This window comes from Adiantum capillus-veneris, chromosome 5 (assembly GCF_014529385.1).
Source record: "Adiantum capillus-veneris isolate H3 chromosome 5, ASM1452938v2, whole genome shotgun sequence".
Taxonomy (NCBI): Eukaryota; Viridiplantae; Streptophyta; class Polypodiopsida; order Polypodiales; family Pteridaceae; genus Adiantum; species Adiantum capillus-veneris.
The window spans coordinates 56,571,254-56,589,641 of NC_140935.1; the positions used below are offsets into that span (position 1 = coordinate 56,571,254).

The 18,388-nt window shown below is 43.6% G+C and overlaps 1 protein-coding gene across 1 annotated transcript; it reads right to left on the minus strand.

Annotated features, from left to right (window-relative positions):
* Positions 1–392: 392 nt before the first annotated feature.
* On the minus strand, positions 393–896 carry LOC147457355 (uncharacterized). The gene has a single exon (XM_086513310.1). It carries the CDS (start codon positions 894–896, stop codon positions 393–395), a length of 504 nt encoding a protein of 167 aa, XP_086369436.1.
* Positions 897–18,388: the final 17,492 nt, after the last annotated feature.

An 18,388-nucleotide genomic window follows, 5' to 3' on the forward strand; every position in this document is an offset into this window, starting at 1 on the left:
TTAGAAATTTTCTCATGTAGGAAAATGGAGTCTTTTCCAGTGAATTTTTCATACAATGCATAACATCACGAGCTTCTGCTCGAGAGGCACCACATACCTAGCTAGGTACGATTGGGGGCAAGGGACCACCAGCCCCCTCACCTGGCCGGCGGTCTCCTGCCCCCAATCGTACCTAGCTAGGTATGCGGTGCCTCCCTCGCAGAAGCTCATGATGTTGAGGTAAATCACAATGTGAGAATTATTGTGAGAATCTGTCCAAAACTTCTTGTGGACAGGAGGAAAGGAGTTCATACCTGCATTTGAGGTCGGTACAGGGGATTGATAAATCTTTGAGGACCACGTAGAGACTCCGCATAGGTCAATGGAGGGAAAGCAGCTTGGGAGAAGCCAGATCATACCTCTGGATGCAGCTGAATCCTTGGCTGAATGTTGGACTGCACCATAGGTCTGAGACTATCGTCATTGATGATTCTGAGCTGAGAGAGTCCTGTATTGTGTAACAGTTGAGTGTGGGGCATTCCTCCAACTGAAGAGGGGAAAGCTTGGGGGGCAAATGGGGCTCTTTGTGTGGGCATATGGGTGCGCGCTTCAGGGGATACTGTCCTCTGATTAGTTTTAGTGGGAGAAGCAGCCAAAGCAGAGATACCATTCAGCAGGGCTTCATGCAGAGCCATTGGGCCCTCCTCCAGAGAAAGGGAAAGATTTTGCATGACTCCTGTACGGAACTCAGAGCCATCGCTTGAATTACTCACTGAGATATTCCATCGGAGCACCACGCCGAGAGAGGGAGGGGGGTTGATGCAGAAGAATCCTCGATTACAAGATGCAGAAGCGACCAGGAAACTGAAGGAAACTATCGTGCCTGACACATTGTTGTCTTCACTATAGCTTTCCATTGAATAAGAAAGTCCTTCCTCTGAGATTCCTTGAATCAGAAGTCCTGTGTGGATTGATAAAATTGACCAAAAACTTGTTGGTCGTTGCACTAGATGTCTCTGTGTGGCACCAGAATGTGGTGCAGCTAATGAGATCTTACCAAATCAGAAAAAGGGAGATCATTTCACTTGTCCTTCTCATCCTTGTCCTCATCATTCACGCCCACCGCATTCTCATCCTCGACCTCGTCCTCATCTCTTACACCACCCTTATTGACATCAGCATCGGCCTTGCATCTGTTTTCACAGCTACTATCACAATTAGGACCAGCATTGCCATCGCCATCATTACATGCTTCCTCATTGTCGACATTACAACAGCAACAAGCACATCATCGATCATAATGTCGGCCTCAGCGGCGTGACTCTGTTGTCAAGAGCATCAGATTTTGTTTCCATTCGTCATTCACAACCAAAAATAGCTGAAGAGCCCAGTTATTGCAACGTACAGAGTGAACCGCCTCAAGCTTTTCAGCCAGCTGAGGGTCCGACAACATAGGTTGAAATGCGGCAAGCTACGACACAAGCAACGTCTGTGCAACATGCAGAAGTAGGGAGGGCAGCATTCTCGTTCAATTTGTCACCATTGGTAAGTAATGTTGTGTCAACAAAGGCTGCAAGGGAAATAGGGTTAAAGTTGCCAGAGAGAGAAGAGTACAAGGGTTCTGTATCTGGTTGGATGCGGCTTTCCCTGGGAGGAGGCAACGGAGTAGCTTGAGGGGATGTGTTGTGTGTGTATGGTAGGCTTGAAGGGAGCTACCTTGTGGGCACGCATTCTACCGTAGGTGCTCTTGAGAACTATGGAGAAATGTGCCCTCTTTTTTTTTTTTTTACCATAAAGGGGGGCACTTGTGAATTATATTAGGCAATGGTCACTGGAGGCTTAGTTTTCAGTTATTTGAACAAATAACTAAGCCTCATTCTTGGTGACACTTAGAAAGGTGTTAACCCTCACGGCTCACGGACACCCATCACCTACGATGGACGCGTATTATGTATTTGGTAGAGTCAGGTACCGGGCTTGTCGGACCAATAGGAAAAGGGTAAGAGTGATCGCCGATGAGAGGCGCACTTTAACTTGGACATTCAAGGGATTAGTTGGCTAAGCATGGGCGCCCAAGTGTGAATGGGGTGAGCTCCTATAAAAGCCAACTAAACCTAATTTTTACTCATTCTCTCATTTGTGCAATTGAAGAGTGCTCTTGCTCCATCTCCATCTTCTTCTTCTTCACCTCCTTGTGTGTGTGTGTGTGTGAGAGAGAGAGAGAGGGAGAGTGTGTGTGCGATCGAGCATTACGAAGGCACGGCGGCGGCGAAGCAGTTGAGCGCGGCACGACTACAGCTTCTTCTTCATCGCGGCGAGGAATCCACCACGAAGGCGAGCGTAGAGCGGTGAGTGACACACCCTTTGTTTTCTTGAGCTTGCTAGTTTAGGCTTGTTGTGTGCTTGGAGCCGTTTGTGGCTCGCATACGGTGTATTGGCAAGTCCCTTGCTTCGACAGTGCGGCAAGGAGCGCACATTTTTGGCGCCGTTGTCGGGGATATGCCCTACACTAAGCTCGGTTAGCACTTTACGCTTCCTTGTGGTGCAATTTCTATCATAGGAAAGGCAAGGAAGGAGTGTGTGGAGATTTCTGTTTTTTGCGTTTTCTGCAATTGCTGTCAAGTTTCAATTTCTGCTATTGTCTGCGTTTTTTCAATTTCCACAATTTCTGCATTTTTAAGTTCGGCGTTTTCAATTTCTGCGTTTTTTCCTGCAATTTCTGTAATTTTCTGCAATTTCTGCAATTTTCTGCAATTCCTGCGTTTTTTCCTGCAATTTCTGCAATTTTCTGCAATTTCTGTAATTTTCTGCAATTTCTGCGTTTTTTTCTGCAATTTCTGCAATTTTCTGCAATTCTGCATTTTTTGCATACCTGCGTTTTCAATTTCTGTATTTCTGCACAAAAAAAAAAAAAAGTTTTTTATTTTTCTCCCAAAAAAAAAATAAAAAAAAAATAATAAAAAATAATAATATATATATATATATATATAATTTGAAAAAAAAAATTCGGAAATTAAAAACGCGAGTGAGCGGGCGACGAAATTTTTCGAAAATAAAAAACGTGACTCTTAAAACGGACGGGTTGGTTTGTATAAAAGATAGATCGGGATCATTTCCCCAAGCCCAAGCCCAAGCCCAAGCCCAAGCCCAATCCTCAGTCTTATGATATATACTAGACTCACTCTTATATATATACCCTACTCCCTCAAGAGAGAATGAGAGCATGTGGGACAAGTCCTCCACTCTTCTCCTTTCTCTTCCCACTTGCACCCTTAGACTTTCTAGTTTGGGCCTAGTTCCCTACTGGAAATTGACAGTTTTAGGGATTCCGAGGGCATAGAGTGACCAAACGGAGGGCTGTAAAGCACGGCACGACCCTCTGACCGATACGCTCGTTTTGAGCTATCACACGGTCCATTCCACGACACGCTCTAAAAAATCTAGCAAAAAAACAAATAAAAAACACGCTTAAAACTAGTCACAAGGCCTCCTAGAGCAGCTTTTTGACACCTTAGGGTATCAAAAGCACATGCACTTACGCTCTGGGCGGGTGCTAGTACACGAGTATATTGAGGGTGCCTCTGTTCATACGGACACCCATTACCCATCCACGATAGGATCTAGACCCTCAGCGGGGACACAAGGTAGCACCACCCAAGACCCTAAAATAGCCGCTAGTGATTCCTCCTCCGACTCAGAAATCATGGAAGCATACCCTACCCAAAACACTGAGAGAGAAGGCCATGCACCTCCCGAAGCTCCACAGCCTAGTACTAGTATGTTTAGCCGTTTCATGGAAACATTAGGTAGAGCTACTCGCTCGGAACCTGATGCAAATGAAGCACACGAAGGGGGTGGGGAAGTGGACTCTCCTTTCACATCGCACGTGGACCCCACACCCCCAAAGAGTGTCCATGTGGATATCCTACCAACTTCTTACCAAGAAGGCCCTGTTGAGCTGCCTCCTTCAGAAGTTCCCTCTAGAGTACCGTTGGTGGCAAGTAAAACCACGGGGAGCAACATTGCTTCTACCTCACAAGAAATCGTTAACACGTCGACTCTAGAAGGATTGTTCATTAATGATCATTGGACATACGACCTCCACACTGAGGTGTTGACGGATCTACACTCTGGCCACGCCTACCATGTAGGATGGATAGAGATTGTACAATCCACCTCTAGTGCCACGAGCATCGAAGATCAACAGAAAATGATCTGTAATGTTATCCATGGCATTATTCAATCAGAAAGGCAAAACCGAGGGGTAAATATACTCTCAACTGGCCCCATGAGATTTTTGGATACGAGCAAGGCTCAACAGCCTACTCTATCACAAATGGAGACTCCTCTAATGAGCCCCATGGACCCATCTTACGTCATTTCACCTGGGGTCTCTATGCAATCTGAGCCTCCGAGCGAAAACTTTAGCTTCCCTAACTTGGCTCAACCCTCTATTAAGGAAAACACAGTGCTCACTCCAGGGATAAGCCTGACAGAGAATGTACCGATGACATCTACGGTTAGCGCAGTGCCACTACCTAGTGTCGTAGTACCTAATATGGGGCCTCGACCATATGTGCCTCTAGCCCCTTATGCACACATGGCCCCCACACCTCCAATAGTACCACTTGCTTACGCTCCTCGAGTGCCGCTCCGTAGCTCTTATCCGAGTGGACCTATGCCCGGTTATGTTCCATATCCTGCATCATCCACACATATGCCAAGACCGGCACCCGTTCCTCTCCCACATATGATTCCAAGAGTACCTCCACCGGCCCTTCCTCCTCACATAGGTGACTTGGCAGCGTTTGCTCAAACCATAGGTCGATCTATCGCGGAAAATATGCGTCATGCATCTGATAGAGAGCCTAGAAGTAAGGCAGTACAAATTGCCAAACTCACGCAAAAATTCAATGGGGACGAAGATGCTAGGAAACACATTGAAGTGTTTGAACAAGTATGTGATTCCTTAGGGGAACGCAACGAACTACATAAGTGCAATGCCTTAAGCTTGACATTAAGTGGGAAGGCTGGAGATTGGTATAGGACCCTAAGGGTGGACGAGAAAACAATCTACCCTACCCTTCGAAGGTTGTTTCTAAAGGAGTACATACGAGAAGGTGTGCTTTGGGGTGTAGCATCTCAGCTACAGAAGGCCGAACGTAAGGAAGGAGAGTCAGTAAGGGACTTCATTAGTCGTCTAAAGCACTTAAACTCTCGCTGCCCTGTAAATGAGCGCTTCAACAATAACCAACTGCTTGATCGATTCATTCGAGGGTTGAGGAATGAAGGAATCTATAATGGACTAGTGATTAGAGGTATCACAACCTGGGAAGATGTCACTGCCAATGCAATCCAATTAGAGGACAACTTGATGATAGCAGGCATGAGGGTGTCTACTGACACGAGATCCACTAGCTCACAAGCCATTGAGTATGAACCCATGACTGCAAAGCCCATTGCAAATGAGCCAAAGGTATTTGAGACATTCTTGACAGACCTCACCAAGGCAATCCAAGAGTCTCTTAAGGATAATCGACCCCCTCAAAATAGTCACATGTATCCAAGAAGGGAGCAACAATGGTGTTCCATTTGCTTAGGTCCACATAGCACTAGTGAGTGCCCTACGTTTAGAGTAAAATTTAATGGAACTTGCAACGCATGTGGTAGGTATGGTCACCAAGCTAAGGATTGTTTAATGATCAAACGTATGATGGCAAATAGACCACCTGTAGCCTGGACGGATGCGCCTCGAGCTCCTGTATTGATGCCTACTCCACCTGTTGAGCAACTACCGCAACACATGGTCCCTAGATCTCAAAATGTTGTACAAGCTACACCGTTACCACCTCCTGTGCTAGGACCGCAGCCCCCGCATCCAAGAGTCGCCCCTATGAACCAAGTGGGTTGCGAGCCATCTAATGCTTATGCAGATGGTTGTGAGGAGGAAATAGACACTAGTATTGCCTACGGACTTGATACATTGGAAGAATGTCCTATATAGTACATGGAAGATTGTTGGGGACAAGTCAAGCCGGTTTATCAAGCTGCTGCTCTCGCATCCAGAGGTCAAAATATCAACACCCAGGCTAGGAGGCCACCTCTTCAATGCTACGAGTGTGGTGGACCACATCGAGTAGCGGAGTGCCCTATTAGGCTGCAAAAGAATGCTGCACAGATGCAAATGAATCAAGGGAGCACGTCTGCAATGCCAATACTCACATGTAATCGTTGTGGCATAGATCACTTGATTACCCAATGCCCCTATAACCCAAATGCGCCTAAAATCACACCCCTGAATTTGGTCGAAATTGCTAGTGTGACATCGCCAATACCACCCGTCGCACCTGCTTATGCGATTACACGGTCCATGCTTCAAGGGCCAGGACATATCCTCGAAGAGAGAGATACCGCGTCAGTTATCCAAGCAAAGAAAAAGAAGACACGAAGGAAGAAGTCGCAGAATACGAAAAATTCAAAGCCAAGTTCCAAAACAAACATAGGAACAGGAGATGACCCCGTGTATATGAATGACCTCGAGGATGATTCAGATTCAGTCGAGACAATGGAGACTAGAACCAATACCACAAAGGGAAAGACCGACAAAGAAAACCGTAACATGGGACCAAATGAAAACCGAATAAGAGAAAACCATAAGGAGCCTCTGAAAACACCACAAGTGTTTCCAAATCCAATCCAAGACCCCCAAGATAAATCGCAGGGGCAAAAAGGGAAAAATCGTAAAAAGAAGATTGGGACGTACCCAAACCCTGTAGACGAGATTAAGCAGGTGAAACATCTAAGAGGTTTAGTGGAGGAGACTCAAAGGAAACTAGAACCAGAACCCATCCATATCAAAATTCATGACACTGTGTTTCCCACGCAAGTTCATCCACCCCACATGAACCATAGACCGTTAGCCATATCTAGTATCATCCAAGAAGGGAGTGAGGACAGGACATCAGAAAGTGAGCATACACCCTTCTTGTTGGAAAGGATGTTTAACGAAGGAATACCTGATCCCATTGAGGAATATGAGATTCCATCCTCACCAGTTCCTAGTCAAGGACCTACACCCTGCAAAACACCAATGAATGTTGCCAAACTCGTGGACTTCATGTCTTCTGAGGTTCGAACCACGATCATAGCAAAGCTGTATGGAGATCCTGAGTTATTCCTTGCACTTCGAGCATTCCCTAACGGAGAGCTACGAACGGGATTACCGCAGTTTGCGCAACCAAATAGGCCTGACTCGATTATGATTGATGAGGAAAATCATGTGCAATCACTTGACTTAGATGGACACGAGTCTGTGATCGAGGTACCCATTAACGAATTAGGGCAGTATTTTGAAGGCGACGAGTCTAATGCGACCCTACCCATCACTACCAAGGGATTAACTATAAAGGGAATTCTTGATGGTGGTGCGGGAGTTAGCATCGTTACAAAAGCTTGTTGGGAATCCATGGGAAAACCCCGCCTCAGTGTTACTAACATTGTGGTAAAGATGGCAAATGGTACCATAGCCAAACCTATGGGGATGCTCCAGGATCTTAAGATCAAAGTTCTAGGACACAAGGTACGACATACGTTCATTGTAATGGATTTCTCTAAACACCTTATGTCATATGAAATGATTTTAGGACGACCATTCATGAGGGAAGCACAAATGGTTCACGATTGGTCTAAAAATCATGTCTATTTGCAATTCCAAGACTCTGTCCTTAGAGTGGATTTGGTGACTGGTAAGGTACACCCCTTAGGGAGTAAAACCATTATTGATCATCGCTCTGACACCACAGTTCACTCGGCCCCACTACAATATTGTTACACTTGTAAGAAGGATACAGACATTGGCCAAGATTCTCCTTACATGGATGTGTTACCGGGTATGACGGAATCAGACAATGTAGACTGGGTCCACCTAGCATCAACCATAGACACTTGGGGAAATAGGGGGACGACCTGGGTAACACCTGAGGGGGATGAAATGCCTATACCCTTAAATATGCTACAAGCAATGCATATCGCTTCCGACAAGACTTATCCTAATGTAACGAAGAAAACATACAAGTGGGTCCCTAAAGCTTCTTTAGTGACCATAGCTAGTGCAAAAAAACAGAAGCCTTGTAAGAAACGTACCACTCGCTCCAAGAAAAGTAAGAAAATGTTGCAATGGATCCCTAAACGACTCTTGGAAGCCCAAGGCTACTATCAAGGAAATGATCAAATCTGGGTGCCAAAACGTAGATTGTGCTCTTACCTATCACCTGGCCCATGTAAATCCAATCCTGTGGCTCCAAAACAAATTGAAAATCGCGAAAAGGAAAAAATCATAGAATGCTACATACCCGCTCCCGAGCTAGTTTGGGTACCAAAGAAAGAACGATTTGTTCCACCTAGCTCAGGAAGGGGGGAGTCCCATGAAGATTCTAGCTCCTCATGTAATACATCCATAGAGGTAAAAGCTTCTACACAGCCTCCATCTATAGTAGTGGACCTCCATGAAGCTACAAAAGAATCCACACCTCCCAGTGTTGAAGAATCACCTGATGAACCACTTCAAGTTCAATCCTGGGAGAGTACCTTACCACCGTTGCAACTTGACAAGGCACCTAGGGTAATAGCAAACTACTGGCAAAAATCCTCACCTATTACCAACTGGAACAATTGGTTTCAACGGGTGACAAGCACATTTCAAACGGTATGATCTACCCAAGGAAGGGGGGAGTGTTTGCTGACAGTCATCATTCATTTGTTTCCCTCTCAACCTTTTTCCCTGACCTCTCAATTCCAATCTTAGGGAATGTACATATAAAGCTTTATACTCACAAAAAAAAAAGAAAAAAAAAGAGCAAGAGCAATTAGCAAACGAGTATGCACATTAAAGTCAAAACATTGACTCAGACCTACACATGTCACATCTGGTACAGTGAAACAGAAACCTATGCCATAAAACACCTTCGATCCTCATCACTTGAGTGATGGAGGGTAGGTAAGATTAGTACGATAGGAGTGTTTCTGTTTTAGAGTTGAGAGATTAGTAAAGTTCTCTTTTCCCACTGATGTGCCTCCTGGAGGTATTCCTTTTGTTTCATAGTGTGTACAGGAGCGTATTGCTATTGATAGGATTTGGACCTTCATGGAACCTTCAAATCAAGCACGACCATCAACACAAACAGGTGTTTCTTGTCCATTAGCATTGCCCTTATCTTTTTGCATCTATGATTGTCTGCTTTGATTGTGATTGGTAGCATAATATTCAGCGCATTGGCTTAGTATCAAACATTTAATTCAATGTAATCTTTTGTCATAATCACTCGTTTAGGTGTAAAAATCAAGCAGTCCGACTAAGCTAGTTTGACCAAGTTAGGTATTAGAGATCTTCTCTTAATACCATGGGGAATGCCTTCCTAATAATCAATGGTTACTGTGGTTCTTAATCCGATTTAGGCAGCATTGTATGAAATGTACTAGGGCTTTCTAGTGGGCTTAACCCTATTGACCTTTAGCTTAAGTATTATAAAGGGAGTTTACTAATGTGATGAGCCTAGGGATTGTAACAGTGTTATATGACCCCCCAAAGTTACAAAATTAAAATGATGAAAATGAACAAGCAAAAAATCAAAGTGCCACAATGTAAAATTTTAAGCTGGAAGAGAAATCTCAGCTTGATTTGGTACTTCACTCACTTGATTGCCTATGGTACTAGAGCCCTAGAGGTTCCCAGTGTGGGCGCTTTTCCTTGAAAAGCAAAAAACCCAAGGCATACAAAATAAGCACACACATCATAATTGAATCACTGTGAAAAGACCTTGGGGGGTCAAAGAAAAAGTAATCAGTCAGGCGATGATTTCATGAGAAATTCCTTTTATGGTAGCTTAACTACAAGGTTTTCTAGGTATAGCCTCTAGTCAGCCCTCGAACATGAATACTTGGCTCTCGCGATTAAACAACTTAATTGACCAGTGAAAATTAAGAAGCTTACCCATGGTATTAATATTCGATCTCTAGTGCCTTTCGACCGTCAAATTAGCGACCCCAGACTTGTTAAATTTTTTACCTTTACATCTGTTTATGCATTTGATTACATTGCAATTTAATGTTCATTGCTAACAAATTGTTTGAAATTCTTTGACCAATCAATTTTTCTACCTAAAACTGCATATGCTTTTTAAGAGAATGCAATTACTGTGCCAATGTTGTTTGATTTTGCAGTGACTGAAGAAGGCTAAGGACATTCATCTCAAATGCTCTTCCACCTCGACGACCTAGCTTCAACTCAATAGCTTCCGAGGACGGAATCTACATCAGGAAGGGGGGCATGTTAACCCTCACGGCTCACGGACACCCATCACCTACGATGGACGCGTATTATGTATTTGGTAGAGTCAGGTACCGGGCTTGTCGGACCAATAGGAAAAGGGTAAGAGTGATCGCCGATGAGAGGCGCACTTTAACTTGGACATTCAAGGGATTAGTTGGCTAAGCATGGGCGCCCAAGTGTGAATGGGGTGAGCTCCTATAAAAGCCAACTAAACCTAATTTTTACTCATTCTCTCATTTGTGCAATTGAAGAGTGCTCTTGCTCCATCTCCATCTTCTTCTTCTTCACCTCCTTGTGTGTGTGTGTGTGTGAGAGAGAGAGAGGGAGAGTGTGTGTGCGATCGAGCATTACGAAGGCACGGCGGCGGCGAAGCGGTTGAGCGCGGCACGACTGCAGCTTCTTCTTCATCGCGGCGAGGAATCCACCACGAAGGCGAGCGTAGAGCGGTGAGTGACACACCCTTTGTTTTCTTGAGCTTGCTAGTTTAGGCTTGTTGTGTGCTTGGAGCCGTTTGTGGCTCGCATACGGTGTATTGGCAAGTCCCTTGCTTCGACAGTGCGGCAAGGAGCGCACAAAAGGATCATTAAATGAGTTATTAAGCCTAAGCTTTGTAACTATGCCGATTTTGGCATAGTTGTCAAGTTCAAGGCATAGTTGGGAGGATGAATGAATAACTAAGCTTAGCGTGACCATGCAAGAGGCTTAGTTATTCATTTAATGCTTTGTCTTTGCATAGTTGGCATAGTTACCAATAACTGATAATTAAGCCTCATGTGACCATGCCCTTAGAAGGGCAAAATTACATGATAAGCTCGGATACAAAACAAGGCATGACCATATACACCAACCTGCCACCTAGTTACCATGCTAACTTCAAATACAGACCGTCACCTAGTTACAAGGCTAACTTCAAATACATCATACTGTTTGTATCTAGGGAGATCATTCAGAACTTTTTGGATGTGTTGGAGAAGCCTGATCCCGTTGTTGTATTGCCTGTACAACTTTTCTCCTTCATTCTTGCATTCGTCAATCATCCTTTGAAGGTGAGTATAAGACCCATCCAACAACACTTCTTGTTGCTTGTTTATATTTGAGCTATTGTAAAATCCCATGCAGTCGGTTAACACCTTGTAATTAGCTCGGTAGAGGCGACACTGGTCCAACTTCAGTTGGTTAACCTGTAAGTTAACATTAGCAAACACAGTTCTCAGACTTTTAGTCTGGTAAGAGTCGTCAAATAACCTGTTATTCCTCTCCTTCCAAATGACCCATAAAAATTCACCCCTAATTCTGTTCCATACAACTAAAAAGATGGAGACCAAGTCTCCCAGTAACAACTGCTTCCAATTCAGGAAAAAGCCCAGTGTGTGTCAACTGTCAAAGGGAAATGTGCCCTCTTTGTAATAGGTATATACACAAGAAGATTAAATTTTCTCATGTAGGAAAACAGAGCCTTTTTCAATGTTTTTCATACAATGCATAACATCATGAGCTGCTGCTCGAGAGGCACCGCATACCTAGCTAGGTATGCGATTCCTCCCTCACAGAAGCTCACGATGTTGAGATGAGTCACGATGTGGGAATTGTTGTGACAATTTGTCCAAAACTTCTTGTGATCAAAGAGATCCTTGATATCTATTACAAGTGGCTTGATCTGAACCGAGATATAGAGACCATGGACTCGTGGAGAACCTCTATGTGTGTGTGTGTGTGTGTGTGTAAGAGAAAGAGAGACTGAGAGAGAGAGAGAGAGAGAGAGAGGCTATACACATGTAGGCCTACGGACAAGAAAACGGTGAGGATATGAATGGCAGCCCACCAATCGGCACTTGCGGCACATGCAAGATAGTGGATGATTGTCGATCTACTTCTATTCTTTTTCCAGAGTCAACGAGTCGAGCACAGGGTGTATGCCAATGAATAATGTCCGCGCTTCCCCACCAGTGCCAAACGGCTATAAACAACACTATAGTGTGGGTTGTTGTTCCAATAGCAGCGGTGGAGAATCATCAAGGGTGAATCGGTGGAGAATTCACCGGGGTGTGGTGGGTCTATGGCGGGCCTTGTAGCTATTTTCTACCAGATTCAAACCAACAAGGGTGCATGTGCGTACCTAGAGAAAGATGCTAGGGTAAGCCCAACTTGTGGCACCATGTGGGAAAGCCCTCTAGCTACCTAGGAAGAGATAAATGATGACATAGTCTACTTTCTAATCAATCAATTGCACTTTGAGTCCTATCATTGTGTCTATACTCTCTCTCTCTCTCTATGCTTTTGCTCTTGGCATAACCTAACCCTGATCATTGTCTCTCTAACTCTAATCTTAACACCATGGTTAAGCTAAGGCTTCACCTTCCATAGCATAATGCTAATCATTAGTGATTAGGGAGGATGCTTCCGCATCAACTAACCCATCAAGTGATATGAAAGCCTATGGTTCACACCTATGCTTAACTAATCTCTCCCTCTTCCTAATCACTATTATTGCTAATTAAGCTTCGGCATGCTCTTGGCATACCAATGCGCCACTGCCCTTCTTGATTAGTGAGGTTTTTGATTAGCCGTTTTCCAATAATTGTGTGTGCACGCATAAATTTTTTTAATGTGCTATTTCGTTTATTTTTTAGTCAATTTCGCATTAGCATTGCTATCATTGTATTATCCAATTGCTTTTGCATTTTATATGTGTGCATAGTGCTCATTGATGGCTATCCGTAGATCCTCTAAATGATAAATTTGCTCGAGCTTTCACTCCTTAATGGTGTGTGCTACAAGCCATTATCTAGAGCTTCTTGTAGAACCCCTAAGCTTTGGTTTGGAACTCATAAACCCGGCTAATCTTCATTCTAACTTTAGGTGTGTGGAGTTTTTCCTGCTCGTGTGAAGCCTTGCCAAAGCAAGTACTAATTTCCTAATCTTCGCTTCCAAATCAAACAACGCACGTGCGTTGTGTTGCCTCGTCTATATCTCCCGTGGGCAGTTGCAGATGGGATTGATGCAGCAGGTTGATGGAGCCATTTGGGCCGTTCGATGTGGAGGCGAGCCTTGCCTGCAAAAGCGAATGAAAAAAGGCTACAACGCATTAAATGCAGTGCTGCCAACAACTCTGATTCCAGTGCGTGTCTCTCTCTAGAGTCCGGACCTGCCTCAGCTATATCTAACATGGGCATGGGAGATGGGATCAAGGGTGGAAATGGGATAAGAGTCACATCTATAAAGGAGATCCGTTGATTTTGTCGATGCAAAAAATGTAAACTCGGGTACAAAAGTACCCGAGTTTACGAGTTTACTTTTGGTGGGGACCACAGAGGGGATTTCGGATTACTTTTAAATTTGGATGTAAAGCATGTAAGGTGCTTTTATGGTGGAGAGTTATAAAGATTTCCTCTAGCTTTCATGATTGTACCCTCTGCATATCATGATGATAGTAATCGAAGCATACTTTTGTCAAATTGTAAACTCGGGTATTTTAGTAAACTCGAGTACCCGCGTTTACTTATTTCCAGAAATTGGGAAGGGGGCTTGTGAAAGTGAAGTACTATTTCCAAGCACATGCCATTGCTTTCTCTCCTTGCACACACACACACCACTCCTCTTAGTTTTCAAGCATTGTTGCTTCCATAACCTCCACTACTCTACTACTCACACTTTTCCCTATGTATTAAGCATATTTGGTACTCTTGATTACCAATGATTGGCTTTTCACAAGTGATGACCTTGAAAATCACTCCGATGATAGCACAAGCGAGGATGAGTCATGCAATACTTCAAACATTGAACCATTAGATGTGGTTGTGGTTGATCCTCTCCAATATTTGTCACCAACATTTTTCTCTTTTGATAGAGGAACTTACAACTTAATAATAATGGTTCTACATGAAGGAATGTCCATACCCTTGGATATTTTGAAGAAATATGACACTAGGGGAATGCTAGATCTTAAGAAGTGGCAAAGAATACAAGAGAGCCTTTGTTTGCTACAGGTTGAAGATGGTTTGCTTGCACTACAAGAGGTACCTCACATTAGCGACGCTCGCAGTGTGACAGTCAAAAGTGAAAATCCACGGCGTCGCTATCAGCATCCCTATGTTCTTTGTTGCATAGCGACGCTTATAGCAACGTTGACAGGGGTAAAAAATAAATCGAGAGTGCCAAAAACTCAGATCTCAGATCTGAGTTTTGGCGCTCAAGCGAAAGAGGTAAACTCTCTCTCTCTCTCTCTCTCTCTCTCTCTCTCTCTCTCTCTTCCCCACACACACACACACACACACGAGGAGAGGAAGGAGAGCCAGATTTTCTCCTTCCCTCTCCTCTCTCTCATGTTCCCTTCCCCTCTTTCTCTCTCTATCTCTCCCTCTCTCTCTCTCTCTCACACACACACACACACGTTGTGTCTTTGAAAGAGAGAGAGAGAGAGAGAGAGAGAGAGAGAGATAAAGTAACGAGAGAGAATGAAATATATATATATATATATATATATATAAAGCAAAGAGAGAGAGAGAGAGAGAGAGAGAGAGAGAGGAGAAAACAAAGAGAAAGAGGAAGGGGGTGTAGACATGTAGTAGTGTTAGTGTGTATACGCGCTTCACCAGGGGCACATTTCTCCCACAGGGTTTTTCCCCTTGGACATCTGGTGTGAAAGGACACCTTATCTCTTAGGGTTTCATATAAGCTTTGTAGCTCTAAGTTTGTATATACTCTATTATTCTAATACAGAGAGATAGACTACAGAGATCTCGTACGCAAGCTCTGTGTCTTCTCCTTCTCCATCTTCTTCCTACTCTGAGTTGTTGTCTTCCTTCTGTTTCCTATTTCATCATCTTCAACAATTAGTATCAGAGCAAGGTGATTTCTAGAGCCTCTACTTGCGTTTTCGCGCCAGCGTGCGCAATCGCAGTTTTCAGACAGTTTTCGGAAAATTTGCTCGTGGGAGCATCCTCGACGTTCTGAGAGTTTTCTGATTAGGTGAGCTGCGGTTTTACCCCCCTTTTGAAGCCGTTCGAGCCCTCAGAATTTTGTTCAGAGCAGCGTAGCAGAAGTTACTTTTTGGAGGCGTTTAGATCAAGAGGGTGTGTGCTTTTTGACAGATTTTCTTCAGGTAAACAGTTCTTTTGGGAAGCAGCTTGTCTTAGCTTTGTGATGAGATTTTGTGTAGAGTTTTTCTTGGATTGGAGAGGAGATTTGTGAATCTATTGGAGGTTCTTTTTCTCTCTTGTGTGCATCCACAGTATGGCTCAATCTACGGAGAAAGAGATTTTTGGTGCGTTTACATCCGAAGACAAATTGGATGGTACCAACTATTCTCTTTGGTCTTTTATGGCCAAAAATGTTTTTTTTGGTAAAGGATTGTGGGATTATGTATCTGGAGATGAAGTTCATCCAGGTAGCATTGCACCTGCCACACCTGGTCGTGGTGCAGTTGTTGGTGCAGGACCCTCACAAGTCACTCCAGAGCAAAAGAGATGGGATACTAAAGATGCACATGCTATGGCTATGATTGCCTTAACCATAAAGAGGACAATCACACCACATATCAGATCTTGCAGAACTTCTGAGGATGCTTGGAACACTCTGCAAGCTATGTTTGGAGGAAGAAACGCTGCCAAAATAGAGATTTTGAAGAAACAACTTAACAAAATACAGATGGACGAAGGTGACGATATTGTCGAGCATCTTGCAAAAATCAGGGATCTTAAAGAGCAATTGCTTAGCATTGATGAAGTAATTCCAGAGAAGGACTTGGTTTCCAAAACACTCAATTCACTACCACCATCTTATTTGACTTTTCAGACTTCTTTGACTCTGTCTTTGCGAGCTAATCCTGAGCCTCTTCATTTTGAAGAGTTAGTGGCTTTGCTATTGCAAGAGGATCAATCACGTAAGAACAAGTCCTTACAGGTGGATGGTATGGATCATGCTCTTGTTGTACAGAACAAAAACAGGGGTAAAGAGAGTGCTCATCACTCCAAGTCTAGTGCAGGACAATCTTCAGAGAAGTCTAAAGGTGATTCCGACAAGTCCAAGAAGAAAGGTAAATGTCACTACTGCAAGAAACCTGGTCACTACATTAGTGAGTGTAAAAAGGGAATTGCTAAAGAAAAGAAGAAAGAGTCAAGTTTGGTTGTTTCAGCTTTTGGTGATTCTTCTACAGCTAAAGAAGAGTCCGCAAACTTTGTGCAAGATTCTTATGCTTTCTTAGTATATTCAGATTTTTCTGCTTACAGTGTTGACAAGACACATATGATATGGTACTTTGATAGTGGTGCATCGAGGCATATTACTTCAAGGAAGGATTTGTTTTGTTCATTGGATGCAGCTCCAGCAGGAAAGAAGGTGACATGTGCAAATAATGCTTCTTATCCAATCAAAGGCGTTGGTAAGATTTTGACTACCATTTCAGATGGTTCAGATTTATGCTTGCCAGATGTCTTATATGTACCAGGGATCAAGAAGAATTTGTTTTCTGTATCCTCTCTTGCAAAAAATGGTCTTCGGGTCATTTTTGAGGATGACAAATGAGTTGTACGAGATCGAGAGAATGGTTATTCTCTTATCACTACAGGTACGCTGGAAAATGGACTATTTGTGCTAGATCGTTATGAAAAGCAGATTCAGGTATGTATTGCAGAAACAAAGACTCAGGCCATGCAGGATGCTGAGTTGTGGCATGCTAGATTTGGGCATGTTGGTTATGGCAGTTTGATGACTTTACAACGTCATAATATGGTGCATGATTTGTCTTTATTGAAGATGCCACCAAGACATGTATGTGAAGGTTGCGTTCTTGGAAAGATGCACAGATTTTCATTTTTGCAGGATGGTTCAGTTAGAGGGACACGAAAGTTGCATCTTGTACACAGTGATGCATGTGGTCCTATGAGGATGTCATCTTTGGGAAAAAGCCTTTATTTTGTGACCTTCATTGATGACTTTTCCAGGTTTTGTTGGGTGTATCCACTCAAAGCAAAGTCAGAAGTGTTTGCAATTTTTCAACATTATGTCGCTATGGTCGAAAATGAAACAGGTTGAAAAGTACAGTGTCATAATAATCAATGTCTACTTCTCCTAAATGATTTTCTCATATTAAACTGATCATTTAATGTGGGGAGGTACCAGGGGAGAAAAAGCTAGAATATTGGTTAAGCTAGCAGACCGGCCACAGCAGGGATCCAAAGGAGGGAAAATAGGGATCAAAAGTGGGGGCCATCTGCAAAAGAGCCATGTGCAACAATGGGCTAAAAAGACCCTAAGGTTCAGCCCATTAAGACTTCCAAAATGCTACGGTTCCAAAATTCAAAGGTTGTGTCCAAAGGTCAACCCTAGGGAAAATTGGATGCTTAGTGTGTGTACAAAGTCTTCTTCAAAGCCTACAAAGGAGGGGGTGAGCCCATTTAGTAGGGGATGAGAGAACAAGTCACACACACACACACATGCTCCCTTTACACAAAGAGAATTAGGGACACATGTCAGCTCCCTAGGCCAGATGCCCACCAGGTGTTCCCAATTCCTATTGGAAGACCCTTGAAGTGGACCAATGAGAATTAAGCTAGAGTAAATCTAGTTTCATTAATTTAAAAAAAATTAATAAAAGAAACCAATGAGAATTAAGTCTCCTAGAAGACTATTGGGCAGTCTCCCAAGGGGTCCAATGAGCATTCAGCAGCCCAATGGCTTGCCTGATTCCTATTGGCCAAGAGGCAAAGGGAACCAATGAGAGTTTAGTTTAATTAATTAATTACCTAAAGCTCTCACAAAAGGGGAAAGGGGGACACATGTCAGAAGGCTATCACTTATGCTGCTTAACACCCATTGGCTTGACTTGGGGAGGTCCAATGAGGCAAAAGCCAGACCAATTTAGCAGGAAGGGCTCGCCCAAGAGAGAGAGGGGGCTTATTTTTTCTTGGCATTGACACACACACACTCACACTTGACCATGTGTGAAGAAAGAATACTCTATCTCCTCCCAAGCTTTAATGGAGAGCTCATCACCTACTCCAAGCTTGTGAGATAGAAGCCTACATCAACACTCTCTTGGCATGTGGATGCAAATCCAACCAAGAGCCAAGCTTCAATGCATGC